The sequence below is a fragment of the Sitodiplosis mosellana genome, unplaced genomic scaffold (genome assembly GCF_009176505.1).
Source record: "Sitodiplosis mosellana isolate CC-2019 unplaced genomic scaffold, AAFC_SMos_1.0 Smas_scaffold_5, whole genome shotgun sequence".
NCBI classification, from domain to species: domain Eukaryota; kingdom Metazoa; phylum Arthropoda; class Insecta; order Diptera; family Cecidomyiidae; genus Sitodiplosis; species Sitodiplosis mosellana.
In genome coordinates, this window is record NW_022595248.1 from 6303938 (window position 1) to 6325278 (window position 21341).

The 21341-nt window shown below is 36.5% G+C and overlaps 1 protein-coding gene across 1 annotated transcript; it reads right to left on the reverse strand.

Annotated features, from left to right (window-relative positions):
* Positions 1-11352: 11352 nt before the first annotated feature.
* On the reverse strand, positions 11353-14117 carry LOC129566758 (fork head domain-containing protein FD4-like). Its single transcript, XM_055442972.1, has one exon. The coding sequence runs from the start codon at positions 13613-13615 to the stop codon at positions 12479-12481; it is 1137 nt and encodes a 378-aa protein (XP_055298947.1). The 5' UTR covers positions 13616-14117; the 3' UTR covers positions 11353-12478.
* Between the last annotated feature and the right edge of the window lie 7224 nt (positions 14118-21341).

A 21341-nucleotide genomic window follows, 5' to 3' on the forward strand; every position in this document is an offset into this window, starting at 1 on the left:
GAATAAAGGAAAAGCAACCAGATCAGGCAACAACGGCAACGGCAACGGCAACGGCCAAAACAAAACAAAAACAACCAACGAAAAAACACACCGAGAGAGAAACACGTTCGAGTCCGTGTTGTAGAAGTAATCAACTTTGGACGTATGAGTGTGTGTGCGCGCAATGCAAGCAAGAAAAGTGCAAGAGATGATGACGACGACGACGACGATCAAACGAAGACGAAATGAGGCAGAAAGGGTGGGAAAGTGTTACAAGCGGTGTAAAAGATATTCAATTGAAACACTTTTCTACATCGACCGAGTGTTAAAAATACACTCAACTATTCAATGTATGCAATTCGCTCAATCTGAGTTGCGTGAGTGTATTTGTGCGTACGTACGTAGCCATTGGATTACGTTGCCTGCAACCAAATACCAAAATTCAAGTGCGTGCAAATAAATCATATCATTATATTATTATAAACTTTTATTTCCCACTCTCTCTTGTCCGGTATCCGTGCATGAAAATAGTGTGCCAATTCGTCGGCGAAAAATTTTCGAATCACAAATTTTTATGTGTTTTCACCATCGAAAGAGGTATCATCACTAAGAAGCTCTCTTTCGATGTCCGGAAGATTTTTTTTTTGTTACAAAAATATCCAGTGGATATAATCCACACAAAATAGTTGTTTCGTTGGTTTAAAGACATTTTTTACGGTCCAAAGCTTTGAAAAGCTGTTGAAAATACCGATATTAAGACACAAATCCGATTTGTTATCATCAAAATGCATAAAAGTGCTGAGTTTGAGTGCGCCAAGCGGTTTGTGATATGGAATCATCGCTTTTTTTCATTTTTGGAGACCTTCAACACAAATAACAAACAAATGGTAATGGAATTCGGTGTGATGATCATGTTCCAGCGGATATAATGGATTTAACGCACATCGTAGTTTATTCAGTAGTTTGAATCTCGACATGAGCCACGCGCCACCTAAAGTTTCATTAGCGCAGTGTTGTCAACAGCTTCTTGATTACAGTTTCACGCGTATCAGATGACTATTTTGGAACTTTGGTGATGGTGCTTCTTGGTCCAAAGAGAAAAACCACTTCAAGCTCTAAATCGCTGCGATAAAATAGTCGAAATTGGCGTTGGCAAACACACGGTGATTGAATCATGGCCATTCAATGGAAATTATTCATTTTTTATGAATACAGAATTATTATTAATTATAATTTTATGCTGATGCATACACGATTTTTGGTGTGTGTGTGTGTGTTCGTTTCCCAAATATTTTGGCATATCCCCATTTTTCATCATAAATACGATTCGTTGCGGTCTCGTTTCGTTTCACCTTTCCCCAAACCGCCGTGTTTTGCTTACTACGACGACGAGCAGCTATGAGCTGCGTATAAATTTTTATGACACGTAATTTAATGTATTTTTAATTAAAAGCAGCCATCTGTTTTGGTTTTTTTTTTCTTCTTCGAACCAGCGAAAGATGAATTCTTTTTGCGTTCGATTTTTCATCAACCTCTGTCCCTCTATGTGATTCGTCAGCATTTCAGCGTATGATTGCGGCAAAGATTAAACAAAAGCGGACAGCCCGAGAGAGAGAGAGAGAGAAAATTTATATATTGAAAACAAATAAAATATTATACAAAATACTGAATGAGCTTCGTTTTTATTAGCATAAACAAATATGACGAGAGCCAAAATATGCACATAAAAACGAGTGATCGAAAGCCTGAAACCAAACATTACGGGATCAAAAGAGAGCAGTAAAAGAGTTTTGGATATGCTAAGCTCTGGTCTTGAGCTGTTACGACTGCTGCTGCTGCTGCTGTCGCTGCTGAAGTGAGAAATCATCTGCGCGCCAACGGTCGACGGGAAATTATAAGTTATCTTCGTAAAACGGGTAGATTTATATGGGTTTTCGTGTTTCACAAAAATCTCTTTGTCGGACGCCGACCGCTCATCGTTGATCATCATATCGAAAGCGAAGAGACTTTGTGTGTTTTTCGAATCTGTCGGGTTTTTTTAAGCTGAGATTGTTGTTTTTTCGTCTTCTCCGGTTGTACAAATAATAATTCGTTTACTTTCTGTACTGCGTGCGTGCATAGTAATTATATGTCGTTTTTTTCTCTCTTTCTCTTTCCCTCTTTTCAGATTTTATGTCCGACAAATTATGTTCGAACGAAATGTTGTTTGTTGTTTTGTCGAAAATGTTCGACGATTACACGCAAAATTGACTGATTTTCATCAGAACTTCAGCAACGAGCGATAAATGGTTTTTGCAGTTGCAAAATACAGAAGATCACTGAACCCGACGCAGTATTTCTATCGTCTTCAGTGCATTTCCAGCGATTTTATTGAAACTTTGAAAGATGTTCAGGCATAAAATGCTAGTTGCCACAGTCCCTATGATAAGTACAGTGAATGAAATCGATGTTCATACACATGTGGCAATTTGTAGGCATAAAGTGTCGTATGAATTCCATCATTAGCATGTCTCTGATTACCAATTGTTCATTTGAATATTGTTTCGCTTTGGGTCGTACAGCAACTAGTTTAAATGAAACGACCGGCGAAAGAGCGCTTTTAATAGGATTTCTTTCGCACGATGCACTCAACTTCTACACAGTTTCATTCTATGTTTATGCATGCGCGAGCGCGCATTGGTCTACGGTACTTTAGTGATTTTTGCCTTGCGATCAATTTATTAGTTGCTCCGTCGATCTCGGGTCATGTGTGTGTGTGTGTTGGATGCGTGTGCTGTTGTTGCAACGTTGATTTAATGTTATGCAAATAGTAATTAAAGGCGAATAAAATCCATAAATCCTTTATGTATTAATTAAGATTGAAGTTTCATGTCAAAAATTGACTGGAGGCAATATTTAACACACCTTTTATGATACTAGCACAAAATGCGGCTATGCATACGATCGACCCAACGAACGAACGAATCAACAATACACTCTCACGCAGCTGACCGGTAGTGAGTGTTGAGAGTGAGCGAGTGTGTATGCGTGATGCATGCGAATTGCTGCAAATTTGAGGTTATTTTAGTTTTTGCGCTTGCCTTTTTTTCTCTGTCTATATTTTATGCGTTAAATTTATTGACATTATATAATGAATTTAAGCGCGGCGTATTTCATGCGTTTTTTTCTCTCTTTCGCACATATTTCCTCTTGTCTCTTCAATGGAGAGTTTCCGTTGATGAAAACACTTTTCGGAATGTGTTTAGTATACATCAACAATAGTTCGTCACACCGATAAAATAGTGACTCGTATCAGCGAAATATCCCAATTATCAACAATTTTTTTCACGAATGACATTTTAACTCCCAATTATATTTAAATATGATAGGAAGACATGCTATACCTTTCACCCGAAGATGGTATTTTTGTCCGTAACAATAGCAGTAATTATATCGTTACTACTTAGAATCATCGCCGGCAAACAAGCGATGCTCTGAAATTGAGTCGGAATTCATTTAAAACTGTATACGACGCTTTGTGTTGCCAAGCAATCAAAAGAGAAAAAAAAAACCGATTGAAATAATAAGTGCAAATCAGACAACAAAATGATTTGCTTATTTTTGATGATTATGAACGATTCGCCTCTCGTGCAGCAAATCAAACAAAGTTGCAAAATCAACAGTCATAAATGTATAATTGAAGGTTATTCAATGAAACCGAAGCGTCAGAAATATCACTTGTGACTTGTAGTTAACTGTGTTTTTTTTGCGCTCTCTCATTCAGCTTTTTGCATATAAACGAACGCCTTTGCCGCTCAAGAGCAGCACGTTGCACTGTGCACTCTCTCCGTCTCCTTTGTGCGCGTACCGTGGAAATTACACGTGGAAACGTATAATGTTGCATAATACCATCAACCATCATAATCTTTTTCAATTTGCTGCATTAAAATTTATTAATAATGTGCGGCTGGTTGGTTGGCTGGCTGTATGTGTTTGTGTTGCATTTTGTGCGCGCGCTTATTTTTTTTCCACACTTAATAAATAGTTTATATGCTACAATTATAACTTTAATCGACTTCACATCAATTGTAGCATTACATGCGCTGGAATCGATTTCATTTTCAATGCGCTCGAACTTTATGTGCATTAAAAATAAATTAAATGTGCACTAGAGAGAGGATCGATGGAGAGCGAACAACAACAATAAGGCAGAGCGATAACAAATAAGGCAGAGCGACGCGAGTTGCATACGATTTCGTGAGACGGTTGACCACTAGTCTACATTCTGATTATTTTTTTTTTCATTTCGTCGAAGCATTAATTCCAGTTCATTTGCAACTGGAGAAAAAAAAGCAACACGAATTGAATGAAAAATGGAAATTTGTCATAAATTAAAAATCTGAAAAGGTCATTACAAAAAGGTGGTACTTAAACAAAGAAGCGAACGCAAATAAAGCCTATGTAACGAGCCATGTTAACTGTTCACATCGCTGCTTTTGCTTCAGATATGTTCTCTTTGGAGAAGAACATGCTCGCTTCATTTTGCCCATCCAACACATAATTACATATAAATATAAGTTTAATCTTAATGAATTGGACAACATGGTCTAGTTGGGAAGAGTGTTTAAGCGTTTTTTTGTCCATGCTCTGGCTATATGTCTAAGCGAATCATGAAACTGAGGATGTAAATTAATAAGTGTTGTATGGCACGGAAGCTCATTATTTCATTAATATACAAATAATCATTTATCACTTCGTCCATTTGATTTGAGCAGCAACGGCACCAATGTTACTTACCTCTCTCTTTGGTTACAAAAACAACAAACACCGAACACATGTAGCAATTTTCACGCATGACCGATCTTCGCTCACTCCTTTCGAAAGCCTCGCGACGACTACGATCACTACGACTACCATCAACGTAAATACGCATAACAAGGAAAATTAAATAAAATAAAGAACGAACATTTATTCGATGGAAATGCAATGTAAAATACGTTGAACCAACATTTGTAATGAGTAGAAAATCGATTACTGGGTACACCGTTGTCTTAAGCGCGCATGAAATAAAAACTTAAACGAACTCGAATCATATTAAGAGAATCTTTCTCATTTACTATATAATCGAGTGATTAATTGAAGTAAAATGGAATCGATTTCGAAAATTGGATCAACGAATCCGGGTAGTGTGGTGCGTTTTCATCACAGATAAATCCCAAATCAAATTGACTGCTGTCATGCAGCAGCAGCAGCAACATTGATGCTGTTATGTTACAGGTGATCCGTTCGCTACACAAATCATTAGGTGATTTCATAGCATTTTTTTTCTTCATTTCGTTCGTTGATCGAACACAATGTTTTTACTCGAAAACAAAAAAAAAATTGTTTGAGTTGGAATTTAAGTGTGCGATCATTATAACAAATAAATCGATCTTGCACAGTGAAACGGCGAGAAGGTCGACTGGTATCGCATAATAAAACCATATCGGAATCATTATTGAACACACGAGTATCTATTGAAAAATTGTGATGGAAAACACCATGAAATAGTTCTCATCTAATAAATCTTTGTTTGATGTAAATGCATCGATTTAATTTTTTGTTTTAAAGAAATAGCCGCTTGGCAGTTAGTGCCAATGGAAGAAGGGGAAAAAACAACAAGTTTTGTTAAAGTAGTAATTTTCTCTTGATTTTGCCCTTGTTTTTCTTATTTTTGAAATTGCAAACTGGATTATTTGTGCCCGCAATAATATATATTTATTACTTATCAAATGGCTGTGTTTGAAATTGAGCGACTGAAAGCAAATACACCATTTGTAATTCATTTCATGTGGATATTCTTTTGACACTGTTCACCGTTTCGGACGCAGCCAGCCTCTCTCTCTCTCTCTCTCATTCATTCACATGTCTATTAATAACGCAGCATGTAGCCAAGGTAATTTTCACCTTTTTCAAACGTAAACTGTTCGATAGTACCATAATCATCATCAACATTTTTGGAAGCGTCAATCGCACCGTGCAGCTGATAACATCACTTGCAGTGCTATCTATTTGAAGAGTAAAAAAAAGTCGACAATTAGCACGAACCGACTGTTTAACAACCGCAATCGGCATCATTCGAAGAGTGGTCGAAATCAAATTAACCAATGGTGTGATGTGTCTATGTTGGTGTGTGAATGGTGATGGGCAGTTCGAGCCTCAATAAAATGCAGTGCTTTTTTCTTCATCGGTCAATAAAGTGCAGCTGCCGCATGTGGTTAAACTAAACGTTTTCTCGTGCCTATCAGTTCAGTCGTTCAATTCGTCTATGCAATAATATTTATTCCCAGTTTATGGCACCTTTGAAACTCTATTCATCTTACTCCTTGCTGAGATCTTCTCTCACGTCAACTGTTTTATTTGGCACTTTTATTGCTCGTTCATATCATTGCTCGTGTCAAATGACGATCTTTTTTTTTCTGTCGGTTGAACCGACCCGGTTTCACTGTGTGATCGGTGAATTTTGATCATTGACTATCATATTTCATTAAATCTAGACGAACGATCGATTTCATAGACTTTTGAAACACTCACCGTTTTTCGTCCTGTTTCACAAGATGCAACAACTGATTATGGCCACAAGGAATACATGTGCATTGTGCATACCACCAATGAAGCGCAACTTTGTTCAGGATGATCAACAAAAAATGCCGTTGTTTTTAGCACTTGAAACAAACTTGCGCCCGATGAAACTCCTCGATAAAGGATGGTTAACGAAAATAACAAAGATACACGTCAATAAAAATGTTTACCGCTCAAAAGATGTTATTAAATTTAATATCCTGAACCAAATCGATTCCATTTCATTAAAAATCATCGTGTTGATGTTAACACAATAGCTGAAAAATAAAAATAAAATGCAAAGCGCAAAGCGCAATGCGTGTTATGTAATGTGCGTTTTTTTTTTTCTTCGGTATATTATTAATCGGTAATATGTGTAGTGATACACGGAAATGGTATCACGCAACGAAAAGACAATAAAACGTCAAAATGATGAAATGTCGGGTTAATAAAATAATAATTTCAAGTACAAAAAAAAACAACGAATAATCGGAGCGAGGCGAAAAGTCTCGCCATTGGCCAAGGACAATCTAATGGTTCCGTTGCTGCGCTTTCGTCACAAACAATTGGCCGTTTGACGTAACAATGCAACGAAAAATGCAGAGAAACAAGCGAGAGGGCTGTCCGATTTTGAAGAATTCCGCTTGAAGTGCAGATGCACCTGCTGCTCTGCTGTCCACGATCTTCAATTTAATTTGCTTCAAATTGTTTACTCACATTATCTTACACATGTTCGGCAAACGATATTTTTTTGTTTGGTTTTGCTCTTGAATTTATTTTAATTTCATCAATTTTTGCACTGGCCGCGTGAAAATGTTTGTAATTTCACACTGTTGACGGTGCGTACAGAAAAGAGCCGACAAAAGAGTGCAAGGTAGAGAAGGACAGTGAGAGAAAGTGTAAGAGATAGAAATGAAAAAAAAAAACTCTGATGAGAGCGATAGAGACAGCGAAAGAGAAAATGTATCTGGAATTCATATGACTCATTCCATTGGCATAACTAAATTAATATTTTCACATCTCTTTACAACTAATCAGGCTTCATATCAAAACATTTCAATCGATTTGTGTTTCATTTATTCCAATAACTCTTATCGTAATCGGAATGATTTGAGTTGGTTTGCGGTCTCCTTGATACGTTCAAGTTTCGGAGATTGAAAGAGGTTTTTGATTACAATCAGCGGCAGATCCTAATTGGATTTCTCGTCTCTCTCTCTCTTTGCATTTCTCTTTGAAGAAGTGGAAGAAGTGGACTTTACTCAAACTCTCACCTGATTCATCGACCAAAATAGCCACTTTTCTTTTCGTGGAATGAATTTTAAGCGGTTTGTTAGGCTTCATCGACACTTCATTTTTTTTATCTCCTTGTTCGCCTATTATTATAGTAATTCATTATGAAGAGTCGATTATAATTGTGGGAATCGATTGGAAAAACCGTGCAATTGACACCGTAGATGTATGTTGATTGAAGCGTACGCTTGATTTTTGCACGACTCTTTCTTCAGCTACAAAATGTCGTCTTTCGTTCGGCTTGAAAAACGTGTGAGAGTGTGTCTAGTATGACCTAGAAAGGAATTGTTATTACATCAAATGAAAGGAGAGGAGAGAAAAAAAGCGGCAAACTATTAATTTGTGGAATAAAAACGGTCCAATTTAATCGATTGACATCACCGTCAATCCCGTGTACAGTGTACACACAAAAACATATCATTGACAACCCGCTTCTGACAGAAGCATACAAATTATAGCCGCAGAACTGCCGAGTTTCATGATCTCTGTAATTACAAAAGTAAATCATCATCATTATTTTCTAATTAATTATATTTATACATGTTGTTGTTGTTGTTGTTGTTTTTCGTTGTGCTGTTGTCGAATAATCAATGTGAGAAGCGTGAACGTGTGCCCGTTTGTATCGATGTCGGCCTGCATGACTGACTAAAGATTGCATTTTAATGTCCATTTGCATCAAATCATGTGAAGAGATGTATTGAGAGAGGGAAAAAACTAAAACGACAAACAATTTTTTTCTTCTAAAATTAAACGCTTACTTGGTTTTTATTTCAATTTTCCACGTTTAGTTTAATAGATAATTAAAGCTGAACAATTATCCTAAACGTTAGTTTGCCTCCCATTTTACTTTTCGTTTGTATTATTACAATCGCTCGATTTTTTTTCTCCACTTTTGTGTTATTGTTGTTGTTTTTTTTTAAATACGCGTTCGTTACCATTTCGTGTTTGAAAAGCCCAAACTTCAAGTGGCTGACAGAGATTTGGCTGGCCACATTCGTTATAATTATGGTAAATAAAATCATGGAAATGAAGAAAGCTCGGAGAAGTGATCCGTGTGCAATTGAAACGGGAGAAAGAGAAAAGTGTGACGGCAAAACACCACACAGCTATGAAAATAATGGCGCGTTTGCGGCAACGCCAGCAGCTATTCAAATTTCAAATTCGAAATCAACACTTTAAGTAATTTCAGCTCGGCAAGAATCAACTGGCCAATGCTGCTCTCCAACATTTACGCCATAAACAAGCGAGAGTCGAACTAAAAGAGCGGATAATTTGAATTGAAAAAAAGGCAGCCGCTAACCTTTTAATATATTTAATGAGTATATTGAATTGTCTCATAAAATTTCAAAAAACGAACGAGAAAAAATCGTCAAGAAAAGTAAAAAAAAAGACAGTTGCTGCTGTAATTCGATGCACAATTACTTTCTATGCTACAATTTACTGTATTTGCATGCGGCTTACTCTTGTTTCCATCCACATTCAAACGGCCGAAACACTCCATTAAATCCGATCGATTTTATTTAATGTAGGATTTTCGTTCTCGTTAATAACTGATTAACGACAATTGCAGGAACAAAAAAAAAATAATTACTTCGATCAATGAAACCGAGTATTTATTTATATATATGTGCAATACATATCGATTTCGTGAATGAGGTTTTTTTTTTCGTTTGCAAAATGTGCAGGTGCCGGTTTTTTTTTCGCGCGCATGCTGGCTCACTCGTTGAACCAATAAAATCAACTGCAACACCCACACTCACACTCACATGCACCGCAAAGCTAATCACAACGAATTAAAACCACTTTATCGCATTATTTAGCTCTTTTGCGGTGTGCGCCAAGAAGTATTTTTATGTAAATAAATATCAGAAAACCCACATTAATTAAAAACCCTCACGGTGATTAAACGACCCACTCAGTTTAACACTTTAAGCATTTTGCTTTACATAATTCATACAATGAAAGAAGCAAAAAAAAAACTCGATTTCAAATTACCTGATTCTAAAAGATTGTGCTTTTTTTTCGTCGTATCTCGAAATGCGCTTTGAGCGCAACAACAAAATGTGCAACGTCATTTTCAAACAGCCTTAGATGTTGTTTGCTAAATAAATGCGAATTTCAAACTTCAGTCTCTTTCGTTTTTTTTTTCGTCTTGCAATGCACGTATGATATTAAAATCCGGTAGCTAAGATCTTAAGCATGGGAATTTATGTCAAATGAATATATGCGGCCACCGCTTCATATCAAATTCTCAACGCGTTGCCGATGTGCTTACGCTTCGACATGGTTCATGTCTCTAAGGTAAATATTATGTGTGCAATGTATGGTAATTTAATGATTTTTGCTTTGTATAAATAGACACATTCTCAATTCACATAAAACAATCAGTCGACACAGACACTGGCTCAAATAAATAGGCGCAAATTGCTCAATTTTATCCACTTTTTTTTGAATGAGATGAAAATAAAACAAGTGAAAACCAAACACATACTCACCATAAACAATTGGTCAGTGCCAACAGCAAATCAAATTCGAATTCAATAAAATCGCAATAGGCGGAACTATAAAAGAGATATTTGCTCAGATGTTATGCTGGAATCGGCATTTTTCGGAGATTTTCTTTGTGTTTTTTTTTTAATTTTCTACAAGTTTCTTTGTTAAAAGGTGAGTACACATGTAGTAAAGAATTACTGTACAAATCCGATGATTGTGTCCATTATTTCGATTCAAACAATTGATTTAAACACTTGTTTTGGCAAATTGGCGTCCGATCTACTCGGAATGTCATACAGATCTAACCGAAAAAAGTACAATAGAATCAAAGAACAATGCATTACTCTTTTCATTACAAGTGAATCAGAACATATTTTCGGCCACTTAAAAATTGTGTATCAAATAACCATTAATACTGGATTGGTAAGTAAATAATAAGCGATATATATTCCAAGATAGACTTCATAATACTCGTTGAAAAAAAAGAGAAGCCGAACAATTTATCGATTTCAAAGTGTTCTTTTTTGTGTGTGTGAAATCGCTTCATCATGCATGAAATCTTTTCAAATTTCACACTAAACCATTATTCACAAAAAATGTAACGCACCGTCCGCAATGCATTGTGAGCAGGGCCCCCGGTACACACAGACTTTCAAGTGCCGACACAAAATCGAGAAAGAATCAAGAATATATCGATCTTTGCTCTGTCATTTCGCTGAAAATGAAAGAAAGCTATACATGCCTGGTAGGTTGGTTGGTTGGTTGGTTGGTTGCGGGCTCTTTCGTTTGTGTTTGTTTAATTTGTTCAATTATCGGGTATGTTTTGAACCGAGGTATAAACATTTACAGCAGCCGAATGGACAAGGAAGACAATACCATCGTGTTTTCAGTGGGAAAATGTCGATCAAAAGATATAAAAAAGAATGAAATTTCAGTTTTGGTTTTTTTTTTGCTTTAAATTGTGTATCCAATGGATAAATTTCATGAACATTTATTGAATTCTTGTTTCGTTGTTGTTTTTCTACTCTCTTTTTTTTCTTCGTTTTTTTTTTCTTGTGTGATTTTTTTTTTGGGATAAATGATTCGAATAATAGGCTCTACTTATGCATTCTCATTCAACCACTACACGTTACATTGTAATAATAATAATAATCTCATATTGTTTTGCTTGCTTCTTCCGTTAAGTGAGCTATTTAAAGAGTGATTAAACATTCAAATAGTATTCTCTATAATTCTAAATTAGACACAGGTTGTTCGTTTAAATTCAATTTACACATTCTTCTCTAATTTCAATTGCTAAATAAGTACAAATCAGTTTGTCTCCTGGATGATTCGCTATTGCAACTTTGTTTTCTTCTTGTTTCATTCTTATATAAGATAATTAAGATCAAGATAGGTTGCTTCTAAATTTTACAAATTATTTACATTCACATGCTTAAACACTGGGATTTTGTTACATTTGAATGTTTTTGCCCATTTTGTTCATTCATTAATTTATTAATAATAATAGAGTGTAATCAAGCTAAAAAAATTAGCATTCCTGAATGAGTGTATGTATTTGTTTCCTCTCTGAAAAAAAAAAGTTCACTTCCTCTCTAATAAAAACAGACTTCTCTCTATCTCGACACGAATAAATAATAAAATTCTATACTCTTCTCGTCCAATGGACACGAACTATTTGAAAATTGAACTGACACAATGATGAATATGAGTGATTTCACTTCCGACATGCGAATGAATGAATAGAAAAAAGAATACGCATACAAATTGGTGGGTTTACCTGTCAGAATATGAATATATTCCGAACAAGTTTAGTTGCTGTTCTAGAATATGGAAATCTGAAGACCATTCTCTACTGTACGAAAAAACACACAAAAAGAATTGGCTGTTTCAATATAATTAGTTCATTATATCATTAGTGAAGCGGGAAATATTTAATACAATCCATATTATTTAAGTGCTCATAAATTGCAATTATCGATCACTCTCTCTCTCTCTCTCTCTCTCGCTCTCTTTCTTCCCTTCATCTCTTTTTTTTTCTTCCTTTCTCTTCTCTATCTGCATCCATTCACGGAACACGGAATATATTAATCTAAATTAATCAAATTTTCGAAAAATAAAAAAATACACTCTAATATCACATTTCGAGCAAAGTAGTCAGTGGATTCGATATCGGCGATTCCGGATGGTTTGGATTCAAATGATGCTGTTGCTGATGGTGTAAGTTGAGTGTGTGATGCATCATACTTTGGTTGAAATAAGCGGCCGATGGTTGTAAACTGGTTAATGCCGCCTGATTCATCATAAGCAGTGGATAAACGGCGGCTGGCGATAAATCGAAACCCATCGAATGCGGTGGATACGGCAAAAACGGAAGGCCGGCTGCCACATTTCCGATCTCTTTTGGCAAATCTAAATGATGCTGAACATGAAGCTGTTGCTGCTGTAGATGCGGATGACAATGAGGTGAATGCATCGATGATGGTAATGGTAATGCTTGATTTATTGGTGGCAATCGCGTTGGTACGGTTCGCACAGAATTTTGCCGCTGTTGCAACGGATGATGTTGTGAGCGAATTTCATTTGAATTGGTTAAATTGGTATTGCCACTATTTTTACGATGGACTTTATCGGCCTTTTTATCTGGGGTTATTAGACTTTCGATGGTGAATGCACGTTTTGGCCGCGATTTTGCGGTTTGTATTTTGGCGGGTGTATTTGTGGTGATGCTGGGCTCGGAGGTGATGATTGGCGGTGATTCTGGTGTGAGAGGTCGCTTTGGTGATGCAATACTTGGCGACGTTTGAGCTGAGATATCCGGAGTAATATCGGTGCGATCGTCCATTGGCATCATTGGATCGGACGATGGTTGGAAGAAGAACCGATTTATATTTGCCAAAGCGGCCAATTCGTCATTCAAAATATCCTTTTGGGTTTTGTGCAATTTGAAGCGTTTTCTTCGTCGTAGCAAACTACCATTTTCAAACATATCAAATGCTTGCGGATGCAATGCCCAGTAGGCTCCTTTGCCAGGCCGATCTGGACGCCGTGGTACTTTGATGAAACAATCGTTGAAACTGAGATTGTGTCGCAATGAATTTTGCCACCGTTGTGTATTCTTGCGATAGTATGGGAAGCGATCGGTGATGAAGCGATAGATTTCATTGAGCGGTAACATTTTTTCGGTTGAACTCCAAATCGCCATTGCGGTCAGTGAAATGTATGAATACGGTGGCTTCTGATCACCGTACGATTCACGTGATGGTCGCGGCATTTTTTTTCTTGTTTTACTTTGATTCCTTCTTCTTTTTTTCAATCAGATTGCAATTTTTCAATTATATAATTTGAACTTGATGATATCTTTTTTGAACTTTTTTTTTCCGATTCGTTGTTAATTTTGTTTTAACTTTTCATAATTCAAAACATTGAAATGCATTTGCGATTGAATACTTCACAAAAGATAACACTTTTTGCGTCGTTTATTTTATAACTCTTACACAAGAGTGTTTTTTTGTTGTTATTTTTTTTGTTTTGTTTTATTCCACTTGAAGATAATCCCTTGACTGTTCGTTGAACTTTAAACCATCACGAATATTGAACAATTTTATTTGAAACACTTTAATTCCAAATTCAGTTCGTAATATTTGATCGTGTCGTTATTGAATTTGGTTGGCGAAGCAGAGCGCACGATGAATTTCGATGTTCCGACTTGCGATCTTAGTGACGACAAAAACAGATTTAAGCACACAACACGACGAAAAGACGCATCGACACTTCAATTGTTTGTTATAGACTAGTTCTGCTGTAAACACCGCATAGCAGAGGTGTTGAAATCCAAATTATATCTGCTTTTTTTTTTCTTCTGATAAACAAGGCGTGCATGTGTGCGCTACGGTTGTGTGTATTCGTTGTGCGAGTGTTTGTTATGGACTGTGTATTGTGCAGCAACAGAAGCATCATCGGGTGCCCGTATATTGTTGTATGCGTGTTTGTTATGTGCTCTCTGTTTCTCTATCGTTTCCTTGTTTGTTTATTCGTGTTTCGCTTGCGTGTATACAAACATACACAATCACGGGCCCCGAGTATGTAACACCGTACATTTGTACTGTGGTGTTGTGTATTTTTCCCGTTTTTGTTTAATTCTCTATTCGTTCTCTTTTCCATTTCCATCGCGTTCGAGAATACACGTTGCAATTGGATCTCGTCGCAGTGCGTGTGTACGACTGGGAAAGAATGTGTGTGTGTGTGTTAGCACAGTGAGAATGGCTCACTGCTTCATATTGTTTATTGTACGCGCACAATCAAACTCGTTTGTTCGCTGTGTGTTTCCCATGCAGAGAAGGTTTGTTTTTCCTGGAAGGGAGGAGCTTTGGCCATGTGTAGTGGAAATCGCTACGTTGTCATTGGCTAACGCTTTGGCATCAGTGCTAAAACAAACTGTTGTGGTGGTGCTTATACAGCGTACGATACGTTTACATAGCTCTTTGATTACACAAACAGGTTAAAGTTTGTTTACATGTGTATCAAGCCTTCAACAAAACCACAATTGTTTATATAAAATGTTACCATTTCTCGCCACCTCGATGGAGAAAGAGCGAAACGGTCGAAATGTCTGCACACACGAAGCACACATGGACGGTGTTCTTTGGTGTTTGTGTATCGCATTACAAACAAGAAGGAAATGGAAATTAAAGCGAAAATCAATATTTAGGAAAATAAATTATTGTTAGCGCTCTTTGAATTGCACTTTTTGTTCGGCGGCCAACGCAAAAGTGGGTTCGTCTTAATCCAAAACTCTTCTCGTCTAGTTTCTGCTAAATTGTTTGGTTGTCGTTGTTGGCGGCGACGGCAGCAGCAACGGTGGAGTCGTTCTCAAAAACCCAATCTATTGCTGTATTGCGTTTACATTTCGATTGGTGTGGCTCCTTCAAATATTTATGTTGCTTTTCCGCAAATCATTAGTTTCAATGTTGTTCGAGTATTTGTTGCTGCTGTTCACCATTTGGAAAATTCAATTATTCTCATTCGGATATTCATTTTGCTGAAATGATTTGGAAAAACCGACATATGCGATTAGTGAATGTCTGCACCAACAACTAGGATCATGTTTTGTTCGGCTTTTGTTTTAACCTTTTCTTTTCATTTTTGTGAAAAGAAATGGTTTTTTCAGCCGTATGATGACCGTTATGATCTGAGAAAATATTTGTTTCAGAAGAGTGAGTCTCACAATATACGCATTTCATTCAAATTCTGCCACATTACACAGTGGCTGAAATGATGACACTCAATGGAATGTTTCAAATTATATATTTGATTTGGTGATAATCCTATTTCCATTGTAAAAGCCTGTCAAATATCGAAAAATGTGTGGCGTCACGTTTTGAACAATTGAATAAGAGCAATGGAACGAAAGAGAGTCAAGTTATCGTGTTAAAATCCAATATTATAACAGCATACGATATTAATCAATCATTTGCTATGTATTATCCACTTAATTTATTATAAGCGCCGAAAAATGCGGTCATTATTACGACTTCTGGAAGCCGATGTGTTTGGGACGGATGATAGATGAAAACCGTCATGCATGTCCATATCCAGCGAATAATAATAATAATGATTTGGAAAACAATGCCTTTTCTCTGGTGTAAAACTGACTTTATCGTCAACCAATCACCTCGTACCTGGATATGTGGAATTTTTTGGAAAACATTTGTTAAAATGAAACACATCTACACTCTAAATTGGAATAAGTTGTAATTAAACAATTTGCTCAACCTAAATTGCGAGTCGGAAAAAATGATGAAAAAGAAAAAAAAACTATTTACGTTTATTGAACGAGAGAGAGAGAATGAGAAAAAACAACGGAGCATTGCTGTTTCACATGGTAATGTAAATACGTTTCCATTTTATTTATATTGATCGTGGCTTCTGTAGAGAAAAAGCTATAATTCTGTCAAAAAGATTTGAGATAACCTCGTTTTCATGTCCAATTGCAATTAAAGCGTCAAAGACTTGAGTGACGTGTCAGTGTTTTATGTCACGGCCAATGAAATTGTTTTTCCCTCGAATTCGTTTTATAGTTTACTTTGAATAGAGAAAATGCCGTCGGAATGAATGCCAAAGCCATTTGAAAATTCAGATTATTTTCACATTGAAACCAATTTCTGAAATTAAATTTTAATTACAGTTTTTTATTGTTTTGGATCTTCATATTTGGAGAATATTTTATCGAAAATTGATCATCAAAAATACAACAAAAGTCAATTTCATGATGAAATTCTCATTGAATGAAAACAGTTGAATCAACTAATTTTGACAGTAGCCGAATTTTATTCGATCCAATGACTATATCATTGCTACATTTCCGTACAAAAGCGGCTTTTGTAAAGCCCTTAGCTACAAAACCTTATTATTTTGCGTTCATGAACAGTGAGATCGTTTGAATTATCATTATTGAATTGATTGGATAATGGATATCATGTTTTCATTTGGTTGGCACATTATTGTATTTTTTTTATGTATCCATAGATGTATATCAGCGTCATCGTCTATCATCAAGTGGCATGTGCTCGCTTCGCTTTGTTGTTGTTGTTCTTACTCATTTTATGTTCTTTTCATTCGGATAATTGCTCTGTTAACAAAGAGTTTAAAGAACGGATCCATTTTCAATCTGACATAATTACGTTAATATTTAATGTAATTTGACATTTAGTTGCAGCGAGAAAGAGCTATCAACGAAACAAAGTGGTATGTGATTAAAAAAAAAAGAGGAACAACCATTGTCTATCAATCGAATTGACTCAATTCAAATCGAATAAAAGACGACATGGCAAAGGAAAATAGTGTCAGAAGATAGTAAAAAAGGAAAGAAGGCGACGACGGTGACGGTTACAGTAGCAACAAATTGCTTACATTGAAGCCTCAATTAATTGAATGTATATGGCATTTCATGAGTATCACTTTTATTGCTATACACTCGAAGTAATGTGTATTCCTTCACCGTGTATTTATGCTCCGATTAATGGGCGACATATCCAAATGAAGTTCACTTTAGTCCTCTTGACAATCGTAAAAAAAAGACGAGAGAACAGCAATAGCACAATTTGTCGCCAGTGAATGAAATGGGTAGAAAATGCATACAATTTGTATGCATTGCACATAAGCTGTGTGCCACTGTTCGGCAATTTATTTGTCGGCATACAGGAAATCGACCGCAATACGTTGGGGTTTTCTTCTTTGCTCTCTATTTTTTCGTTTTGCTCTCTCACACACTCTCTCTCTCTCTCGTTTGCGTGAAGAGGTTGGTTGATAAAGCGCAGCCAAATGTCGGTACGTTTGAAAAAAAAAGCAACAACAACAACACACCGAAAATTTTCTTCGCTCAGCATTTATGTTCGGTGATTTGCTAACAGGCCGAATGTGGCAAGCAGCTAACCAATTACATTAAGATTGGAACGTATCGTTCGGACAAACTGAATACAAACGAGCCAGAGAGAGGGAGCCGAAAGAGATTCCGCACATATTCAACACACAAAAGTGCAATAATAACACCACAACCGTAGAGTACGACACGAGAGAGAGAGAGTGAGTGAGTGAGTGAGTGAGTGAGTGAGCGAGAGATTGTAATCTTGTTAAGGCATCATAATAATAAACAATACCCACAACAATATGTTATTACGAGCATTATAAATTCATAAGAGAGGAGTAAAGCAACAACAACAACAACAATAGCTAAAGAACATTTTACATGCTGTGTATTTGTGTGTTGGTTCCATTTGTTGGAGCATCGTACACTCTTTTGTGGGCAATGCTGAGTGTATTGTGTTTTTTTTTCTCTCTCGTTATTCGCTCGCATTCTCTTCATGAAAATGTTTTTCGATTATACACTTTTTAAGTACTCTATTTAAATCGGTTTTTGGCTTAAGTTTCACGCCGCCATACCGACAGAGTGTTCTGTACACAAAACTAAATGACTAAATGGGGCTTACTGGTAATTGGCACAAACGATCCTACACTATACGTATAGATGAACAGTTTTGTTTGCATTCAAAACACAAATTAAATTCAAGCATATTCATTTGACTAATTTTCCGCTGGATATCTGATCTTCATCTAGTTTCACGCCAAATTAAAAAGTTGTTTTATTGAAATTTACACTCAGATTGTCAGATACTTACACTCTTCTTTTCTTGCATGCCCTATTCCAAGTCGTTCATTGAACACGGCATTCAATTATGGTACTTTCGTGCGCGGCAAAAGCACTAAAATTTGCTAATCCAGCCATTGTGGCAAATGACTTTACAATCGTCTTCATGAAAATTCACTTAAATTGAAATTTTAAATATTGTTTTGGTATCGATGTGTTTTTTTCATTTATCTCACACATCGATACACATCGATATGAGCGATGTTAACAAAAAAAAACGACAACAAAGAGCTGCACAAAAATCATTTACACTTTGAATCTTACTAATAATAATAATCGATCGGTTTAACAGAGACACAGAAGTGCAACGTTCAGGGTAATGTGAAGCGTCGCGCGCGCGCGCCTTGCGCACACGAGAGAGACGAAGCACATGCTCGAGGCATTTTTGCATAAACATTTTCAAACGGTGATGAAGTTACGGCATACCGACTCGATGTTAGTTACGACTTTTTAGTCTATTCACTTTATTAAATAATATTCGAAATGGCATATTACGGCAAGCGCGTAGAAGGTGACTCGCCGGTCGGGTCGTTCTCTCTGAGCTTTTTTTTTTCTCGCGCGCGCAATGTATATTTATATAAAAATTGTAAATCAAAATTTTAATATTTCTGTCTGAGATTCTTGTGTGGTGTCGTTTCTTACCTGGCTCTGCTCCGAACAGTGTTTTTGTGTCGTGTGACTTTTCTACATTTCAACGAAATCTCAAAAATGTACGACGACTGAGGCGACGGTGGTGTCTTTTCAGTTAGAGTCATTTTTCATTCATACAGATGATAATATATGAGTAACCAAGAGCAAAATTTTAATATATATATAATATTAATATGCCATTTTTTCCGTCTTATTTGGTCGTTTGCCGCCGCCGCGTTCACATGATTTGAAGCCAATGCAAATGTGCCATTGCAACTCATCTAAACATAATTTGTATGATTCTAATTTACTGCCGAATAACTTTTGACAAACAATAAACCGAAAAAAGCGCGTCTTCGTTGTGAGTATTGCCTGGCTGGCTGGCATGAATGATCGAAGTAAATGTAAAAGAGAGCACAAGAAACCGCCGCGTTTATAATCCAAAATACATTATATGATATCGATGTTGCTTTTGCCGTCGTTGCTTTCTACAACCTTCTCAATGCGCTGTACGCCATGGAGCATATCGTGAATGCATTCCGATTCGAGATGCAAGCCTCTTGCTCGGCTTGTGCGCGTGCTCCAAACAGCCAACTCAGACAGTTTGTCGTCAGTTTTGACGTGAACGTACTCGCTTGTTTTGAAGCCTCATTCTCCTCCGTCTCTCTCTTGTGTTCTATTTAATTCATGAAGTCTGACTGTCGGTACAATTGGCCTTTATTCCATTTTCAATGAGAAAATTTCTCGTATATTAATTCAGATTGATCTTCATTCATTTGTGCTGTGTCATTCAAATTATTTGTAATATGTACAACACCTAACGGCACAATGGCTTTGTATTGAAACTGTGGCCTAGCACATCTTTTCCTTCGAGCGAATTTTTACTGAATTTTAGTTACTGAACTGTGCGATTCATGTTTAACCAAACATGTTTGCTATTGATATACTCATTTTTAAAGGGGGTTTCAATGCGAAACCAGAATAAAAAGCAACCAAGCCACCAATTAAGCCGTTGGACATTTGCTTGCAAGTCACATGGCGCTTTCTTTGGAAAATAACTCAATTTCACCATCATCCCTGGAATGACAATCATTCCGTGACAACTCAATACAAAGTTATGATTAAAGTGTGTCTGAGTCAGTGCTTGTAGCAACTGTTGCCGTATTCATTGATCGGACTTCAGTTGTCCGAACACAAAGAATGCTTAACCATTTCTTTGAAGAGTACAAAATATGCGACAAGAGAGTGAAACTGAGACAATATTAACGGTCAACGTCCAACATCGGATTCGTTTGCAGTTTCTGTTCACCACAATTGCCGAGAAGGAGGTATGTGTGACAGTTGAAAAGCGAACTTATGCATATGCTTTAAATATGTTGTCACATGTGCATAATTCATTGATATCATTGTCCACGCGCATTTATGGTGTCAACTATTTATTCTTCGGTGATTTCAACCACTTGATGTTTTTCATTTCAGACATTTCAACTTTCAATTTTTCGATAACAAAAGCGAATTTTCTCCAAAAATGCGGCACAGGTATAGCTAGAATAATAACCATTCGGTTAGATATGTTTTCAAAAATGAGATTCTTCAAAGAAATTTTAATTTCGGCATTCTTTCTTCTTCCACTGAAAAGAAGAAAAAAAAATTCAAAAGAAGAAGGAAAAAAAACTACACTGAAATTACGGCAGAAAATCTCTTTGCATCAACACTTAAAATAACATTTGTAAAAATTCTCATGAGTCAAAATTATGTGTATGAAGTGAATTTTCAAGAGCGCGTTTGCGATTGATGTGCGATTTTCTCTCTGTTAAATGCCACAAAAACGCTTACTTAACACTAGTTTAATCGACACGCTTTGCCATCGATGGATCAATCTATGTTTCGTTGGGCTGTTAACTAGTTGCAATTTGTTCTCTCGCTGTCTCTCTATCCCGCACTCTCAGGTTGAATTGAAACCGACAGATCGGGGCAGAACACCAGTAAGACCAGCAACAGTTTCAGTTCGCGCGCGAATAATTTTTTTTTCTCGCTCAGTTTTGTCGATAAATCGAAGCACTAAATGCACGTATAATTTTTCATTTTTTTTGCTCTCTCTCTCTCTCTCTCTCTCTCTCTCTCTCTCTCTCTCTCTCTCTCTCTCTCTCTCTCTCTCTCTCTC

What these genes read in the sequence shown, in the direction of transcription:
- LOC129566758 (XM_055442972.1), bottom strand. Translation starts at nt 13,615, where the DNA reads ATGCCGCGACCATCACGTGAATCGTACGGTGATCAGAAGCCACCGTAT.